At 47.1% G+C, this 6,680-nt stretch overlaps 1 protein-coding gene, 1 non-coding gene and 1 pseudogene across 6 annotated transcripts; all 3 read left to right on the top strand.

Moving 5' to 3' along the window:
* Nucleotides 1–410: 410 nt before the first annotated feature.
* On the top strand, nt 411–4,904 carry TPT1 (tumor protein, translationally-controlled 1). 5 transcript variants are annotated; one of them, XM_025364542.1, is made up of 6 exons: nt 411–739; nt 994–1,067; nt 1,593–1,783; nt 2,178–2,283; nt 2,990–3,106; nt 4,381–4,904. In XM_025364542.1, the coding sequence occupies exons 1-6, from the start codon at nt 712–714 to the stop codon at nt 4,381–4,383; spliced, it is 519 nt and encodes a 172-aa protein (XP_025220327.1). In that variant the 5' UTR covers nt 411–711; the 3' UTR covers nt 4,384–4,904. The 5 variants fall into 5 exon arrangements, 4 of the variants coding, with proteins under 4 accessions (XP_025220327.1, XP_025220328.1, XP_025220326.1 ...); XM_025364543.1 differs by lacking the exon at nt 994–1,067 and having other exon boundaries at nt 483–739; XM_025364541.1 differs by having other exon boundaries at nt 483–1,067.
* LOC112611183 lies at nt 4,164–4,291 on the top strand. Its single transcript, XR_003116568.1, has one exon. It is a non-coding gene; the product is annotated as a small nucleolar RNA SNORA31 (small nucleolar RNA).
* Nucleotides 4,905–5,633: 729 nt separating the features above from the next.
* LOC112611184 lies at nt 5,634–5,768 on the top strand (annotated as a pseudogene).
* Nucleotides 5,769–6,680: the final 912 nt, after the last annotated feature.

Below are 6,680 nucleotides of genomic sequence, written 5' to 3'. Positions count from 1 at the left end.
GGGTCCCACTACCCGGACTCAGCGGTGCCCCCACAAAGGCGTCCGAAAAACGCCGGGGCAGATGTGAAAAGTTGTCAGAGGCCCTCGGGCAGTCCCGAGATCTCCCCCAGGCCAGAGGGCCTGACTCTCCCTAAATGCCATGTTCCCCTACATCGATTGATACTCAGGTTCCCAGAAAAGGGTGGAACCTAGGTTGGACAAGGCGCAGCGCGAAAGTTAATTCTTCTGAGCCCCACCCAGCCCCCAGCACCTCTCCGGGCGGCCCCGTGGGGTAGGGAGGAGCCGGGTCCATCAGACTCCGCTTCCCCCGCTCCGCCCACCCAGGGCTAGGGAGCACCCCAAGAGTTGGCCTCCTCCCACGCTGCGCGCGCACCTACCTGCCCCCACCCCCACCTGCTGGCGTGCCCAGTGGAACAGAGCCTTGTGTCTCCCCGTCAAGTCCCCGGATGCTCACCTCCCGGACTCGCCCCCGCTGGGGCCCCGCCCCCGCGTGGCTCTTCGTGCCACGTCACCGCCTGCGTCGCTTCCGGAGGCGCAGCGGACGATGACGTAGAGGGACGTGCCCTCTATATGAGGTTGGGGAGCGGCTGAGTCGGCCTTTTCCGCCCGCTCCCCCCTCCCCCCGAGCGCCGCTCCGGCTGCACCGCGCTCGCTCCGAGTTTCGGGCTCCTGCTAAGCTAGCGCCGCCGTCGTCTCCCTTCAGTCGCCGTCATGATTATCTACCGGGACCTCATCAGCCGTGAGTGCTCACTGCACTATTCTTACTGCAGCACATGGGGATCTGGGGTGCGGGTGGGGGCGGGGAAGGCGCCGCCGTCGCGGGCCCAGGGAACTCCGGCGGCCTTAGCCGAGCGGAGGGATCGGTGCCCGGGGCTCGCGGCCGGCTCTGTTGCGTTCGGGAGAGGCAGAAGCCGCGTGCGGCCGCCGGCGCGGGAAATGCGGGAAATGGCGGCGCCGGGCGCTCGGTGACGGGCGGCTCTGTGTATCCGGCAGACGATGAGATGTTCTCCGACATCTACAAGATCCGGGAGATCGCGGACGGGCTGTGCCTGGAGGTGGAGGGGAAGGTGAGTCGGTCGGGCCTGCGCGTGGGGGAGGCCGGGCCGAGCGGGCTCGGGTTTCCGCCGCTCCCCCGCCTGAGGTTGTGCAATCCTCCCCGCCGCCTCCTGGCGGAGGAGACGCTCTTTCCGGGCTTGGGTTTTTCTAGAAAACTGGAGGCGGAGCTGATCCTGGAAATAGGCCCGCCGCCTCGGCGCCCATCCTCCTCCCGGGGTTGTCCAGGACACGATGCCTCCCGCTTAGGAGCCCCGAGCCCTTTCGTGTGCGCCGGGTCCCTACTTATCAACCAGAGGCACCACAGGCCCGCAACTGGAACCAACTTTTTAATAACCCCATTTTTTGTTCCGGCCAACAGACAACTCTTAAGTTGGGCCATTTTGAGAAATCCACGGGTCACAACTTCATTCCCAAAATAGTGCTTTTTTGATTTTCAGCAAGAACGAAGAATACTTCTTATCCGTGAACTATTGGCTTGGAAGGTGCTTTGGATGTGTTTGTGTCTTTCGCAACTATATTGCTTTTTCTTAATGCAGATGGTCAGTAGGACAGAAGGTAACATTGATGACTCGCTCATTGGTGGAAATGCCTCCGCTGAAGGCCCAGAGGGCGAAGGTACCGAAAGCACAGTAATCACTGGTGTCGATATTGTCATGAACCATCACCTGCAGGAAACAAGTTTCACAAAAGAAGCCTACAAGAAGTACATCAAAGATTACATGAAATCGTAAGTGATATTGGCAGTACCTAGCTGATGTCTACAATCTTACGGGATTTAAAGATGGGCTAACTCTTGAGGTTCTTTCGCAGTGGATGCATATACTTCTGTGAAAGTCTTTGCTTTTTATTAATGAGTTCACTGAAAAGAACGGTTACTTTTCTATAATGTGAGCATACTGAAGTCTGCAGTCTGGTTCCGTTTAGAATTAGAATAGTACTTTGAAAATAGTCAACAAGAAATGTAAACATTCTTGAAGGATACCTTCTGTGAACTAGTAATGTCTTAACAGCTGGTTGCCTTTTTCAATGTTGTCTTTTTTTAAGCTTGGGTATTTTTTACTTTAAAAATTGATTTTACTGAAAATTCAGTACTTCAACCTGTTAATGAAATGTTGTTTTAGAATCAAAGGCAAACTTGAAGAACAGAGACCAGAAAGAGTAAAACCTTTTATGACAGGGGCTGCAGAACAAATCAAGCACATCCTTGCTAATTTCAAAAACTACCAGGTAAATACCTTAAGTATTTGGATCAAAGGATTGTACAATTTTAACTTCAAGAGCAAAAATTAAGTTGGTTAATCTTCAATTCTATACTAGTATTCATGGTGTAGAAAGTGGCTTTCCCAGCTCTCAGGTGTTTCCAAATCCTGTCGTCTTGATTGAAAATTTGCTTCCCAGATGACATTTCTCAGTTTTTCTTTTCCTGAATTGCTTAACCACCTAAGTGTTCTTTGTTTTCTGTTTACGATTCTCATGTGTCTCATTGCTACTGGTCCTCCTCCTGATATATCTGAGCTTGTTAATTCTACTTTTGGAAAATATCAGTGGCTTTCCCTTTCCTCTAATTTTCCAACTTCGTGCATTCCCTGGCCATAAGATACTTCCAAACTGTATGGTATATTCTATCACTGTCAGCCTTATGTTCCCTTACAAGCATGCTCTAGGGTTTGGGATTGTATTTAGAACTGAGAGAGTAAAGGTTTCCAGAAAGCCTGGTGTTCCTGGATTGCTCTGTACATTATTTTTCTATTTAGGTCACTAGTAAGGTGCCTTAATCCAGTGAACAGATGTTTATAATAAGTGGGCATCAGTGCTTTTGGGTACTGGAGTTCTCCTGATTTTTGTGGTGTGCTAAACCTTCCCTTGTACTGTAGGGAATGGCATGTACTTGTATGTAATGGTCTAATTCTAGGTGTTTTGTTTGCTTCCCAAGTTCTTTATTGGTGAAAACATGAATCCAGATGGCATGGTTGCTCTATTGGACTACCGTGAGGATGGTGTGACCCCATATATGATTTTCTTTAAGGATGGTTTAGAAATGGAAAAATGTGTAAGTACAAGGGGGAGTGGGTTAAAATGAGTAATGTAAAAAAAAAATGAAGGTATTTTAGATGTGATTTCCAATTGTTTTGTGACACTGAGATAGAATGAGTTTTACAGCGTTCTGAAACATGGATTTAGTTTTCTCTTTGGGGATCAAGAGAATTGTGTTTCATATGTAAAAGATTCTTAGGGTATAAAAAGGCTTAGGACCTTGTTTGTGGAAAACGTTGAGTGCAGATGGAGCATAATAAAGTACAGTTTAGGTTGGGTGTGGTGGCTCACACCTGTAATTTCAGCACTTTGGGAGGCAAAGGTGGGTGGATCACCTGAGGTTAGGAGTTCGAGACAAGCCTGGCCAACATGGCAAAACCCTATCTCTGCTAAAAATACAAAAATTAGCCAGGCAAGGCGGCGGGCACTTGTAATGCCAGCTATTCTAGGGGCTGAGGCAGGAAAATCACTTAAACCTGGGACGGGGGTTGCAGTGAGCCGAGATCCCACCACTGCACTCTAGCCTGGGCGACAGTGAGGCGCTGTCTCAAAAAAATACAGTACAGTTTGAATGCTGAAGGAGATCAGAGAACACCATTGATCTTCCTCTAGATATGGCCTCGCTTTCACTTCATAATCATGTTTTGTTGTATACATATGGATCAGTATCAGTGTTTTTCACTTTGGTTTGCTGATAATTGGCAGCTGATCATTGAAAGCTTAGTGCAGTACTAGCTTTTAAGTAAATAGAGCTGACTGCTGAACTGGTATGCAAATTGCTTTACTAATATAAATAACTCAGTGTCTCCTATGGAAGGAACTGCTGGAAGCTGTATAGAAACAAAGGCATTCTTTATCCTAGCTTTCATAGGCTTCTGTATAAATTAGGAAGAAGATAAACATAAGGCTATACTGAACAAGCAAGATCGAGAGTCAACAATAGACAGTGTAAGATGACTTACCAAAGGGGTTATTCAGAGAGTATCTGAGGTTTTTGTTGGTAGAGCAGGGTGTGGGTGGTACATGCCACAGCCTTCTGGAAAATGAACTACCGCTGATTTGGTAAGGGTATTCTGCATCCACTGATAGACCTTGAACAATTTACTGTTGTTCTTTTGGTTTGCACTAGGATGCAAAAGAAAAATCCCTGCGCTTTCTGTCTGTCTTTGTGGCGGCCCAGATTGAATTGGGGAATACATCTATAGCCTAGAAATATAGGCTATGTTAATGGTAATGTAATTTTTGCAATGTAACGTTTGAAAAACATTAATATAGTTTTTGTTTTTACAGTAACAAATTTGGCAATTACTTTGGATCTATCACCTGTCATCATAACTGGCTTCTGCTTGTCATCCACACAACACCAGGACTTAAAAGACAAATGGGACTGATGTCATCTTGAGCTCTTCATTTATTTTGACCGTGATTTATTTGGAGTGGAGGCATTGTTTTTAAGAAAAACATGTCATGTAGGTTGTCTAAAAATAAAATGCATTTAAACTCAAATATTTGAGAGAATGCCTTTTAGTTTAATGCATAGTTAAATTCATCCTGTAGTGTTCCTGGAGGAGCTAGAGCCTGGTTGTAGGCTACTACTCATCAATTAACTTCTACAGTGGAGACTACTTCTGGGACTGGAAGATAAAAAAGAATCAAAGGTTTTGATTGTGAGTTGCAATAAAGGGAAAGACCATGCTCATAGCAGTGCCAACATCTGAAGTGTGGAGCCTTACCCATTTCATCATCTACAACGGAAGTAGTTAACTGGAAGAGATTACCAAGAAAATAAAAAGAGACTCATTCAGTGGAAGCAACTTTGTCTCAGCTTATTAACATAGAGCCAAATCTGTTGGGATGAATGTTAAACTCCTTGGTAACTAGAGCACAGGGACTGGCAAACTAGCCTGTCTGACCACCTGTTTTGTACACTTTAAGGTGGTTGGTTGCCTTTTTAAATGGTTGAGAGGAAAAGAATACCTTGTGGGATATGGAATTTAAGTTCGTGTCCAGTTTTATTGAAACGTGGCTATGCTCGGCCGGGCGCGGTGGCTCAAGCCTGTAATCCCAGCACTTTGGGAGGCTGAGGCGGGTGGATCACGAGGTCAGGAGATCGAGACCATCCTGGCTAACATGGTGAAACCCCGTCTCTACTAAAAATACAAAAAACTAGCCGGGCGTGGTGGCGGGCGCCTGTAGTCCCAGCTACTCGGAGGCTGAGGCAGGAGAATGGCGTGAACCTGGGAGGCGGAGCTTGCAGTGAGCCGAGATCGCGCCACTGCACTCCAGCCTGGGTGACACAGCGCGAGACTCCGTCTCAAAAAAAAAAAAAAACAAAAACGTGGCTATGCTCATTCGTTTGTGGATTGACCGTGGCTGTTGTCGCTGCACGAGCAGAGTTGTGTCTAAGACTAGAGCCTGTGAGTTTGCCAGCCCCTGATTTAAAAGATGAAGGTACACAGAATGTGGGCTGGCTGGTGGGCAGAGGGGTAAAAATATTCTCTATATTGTATCTGAAAAGATTGGGTGTGTGAATGAATAAGAAAATGCATCTATTTGACAGACCTGGAGCAGTTACTACCTGCTGCTAAGGTTTCCACTACAGATGCAAGAAAAACATGTCCTTGCGCTTTCCGTCTGTCTAATTTGTGGCAGCTGAGATTGAATAGAGGAATACAGGGGAAAAAACAGGAAGAGGTTTTTTGAGGAGGGTCAGTCACCCAGGCTTGGAGTGCAGTGGCACAAGCAGCTCACTGCATTCTCTGCCTCCTGGACTCAAGCCGTCTTCCCACCTCATCCTCACTAGTTGCTGGAACTACAGGCATGCACCCCTATGCCCAGCTAACTTTTGTAGAGACCAAGTATCACTTAATTGCCCAGGGTGGTCTCAACTCCTGAGCTCGAGATCTGCCCACCTCAGCCTCCCAAAGTACAGGCCCAGCCTGGAAGGGGAATTTTCAAAACGTGAGTTTTGGGAAATAGTTCCTACCAGCCTTACCTGGTTGATTACACTTGTGAAAGAAAGGTTAAAAGCAAGCCAGTGACTCTGGTCTGTTTGAACATGTGAATGCAGTGGTTTGAGCAATCTGGAGTTTGCCCTAGTGTCAAAATTCCAGACTATGTCCGTAGTGTCCAAAACCTGAGGCAGGTATTAATCATGTTAACCCCCACCCCCGTGATTGGAAACAAACCTAAGTAAGTATTGGAAACTTAAAACTTTATAGCAATTTTAAGCATTCTGATAGTTTTTTGTAGGGATGGGGACATATCATGTGACCCAGGCTGGTCTGAAAACTGGCCTCAAGTGATCCTGCTTTGGCCTTCCAAAGCGTTGGGATTACAGGTGTGAGGCATTGCACCTGGCTTAGCATTCTGATTTGACATTGTAATGAAAAGTGTTGCGTCTCATCTGCAGGGCCTTTTGTCCTCTGAAACTAGCAGGAAGGGAGTTTTCAGGCAGTGGTCAAAGCTGGGATAGTGGAGAGGACCCTGAGGTGAGAGATGGAAGCTAATTGGTGAACTAGCCTTGGAAGCCTGAAACAGCAGACAAGTAGCAATTCAGAGGCTTTGTGGGCTCCACCGCTCCGACTTGT

Source organism: Theropithecus gelada, chromosome 17, assembly GCF_003255815.1.
Source record: "Theropithecus gelada isolate Dixy chromosome 17, Tgel_1.0, whole genome shotgun sequence".
NCBI classification, from domain to species: domain Eukaryota; kingdom Metazoa; phylum Chordata; class Mammalia; order Primates; family Cercopithecidae; genus Theropithecus; species Theropithecus gelada.
This window is presented reverse-complemented; position numbering and strand designations above follow the sequence as displayed.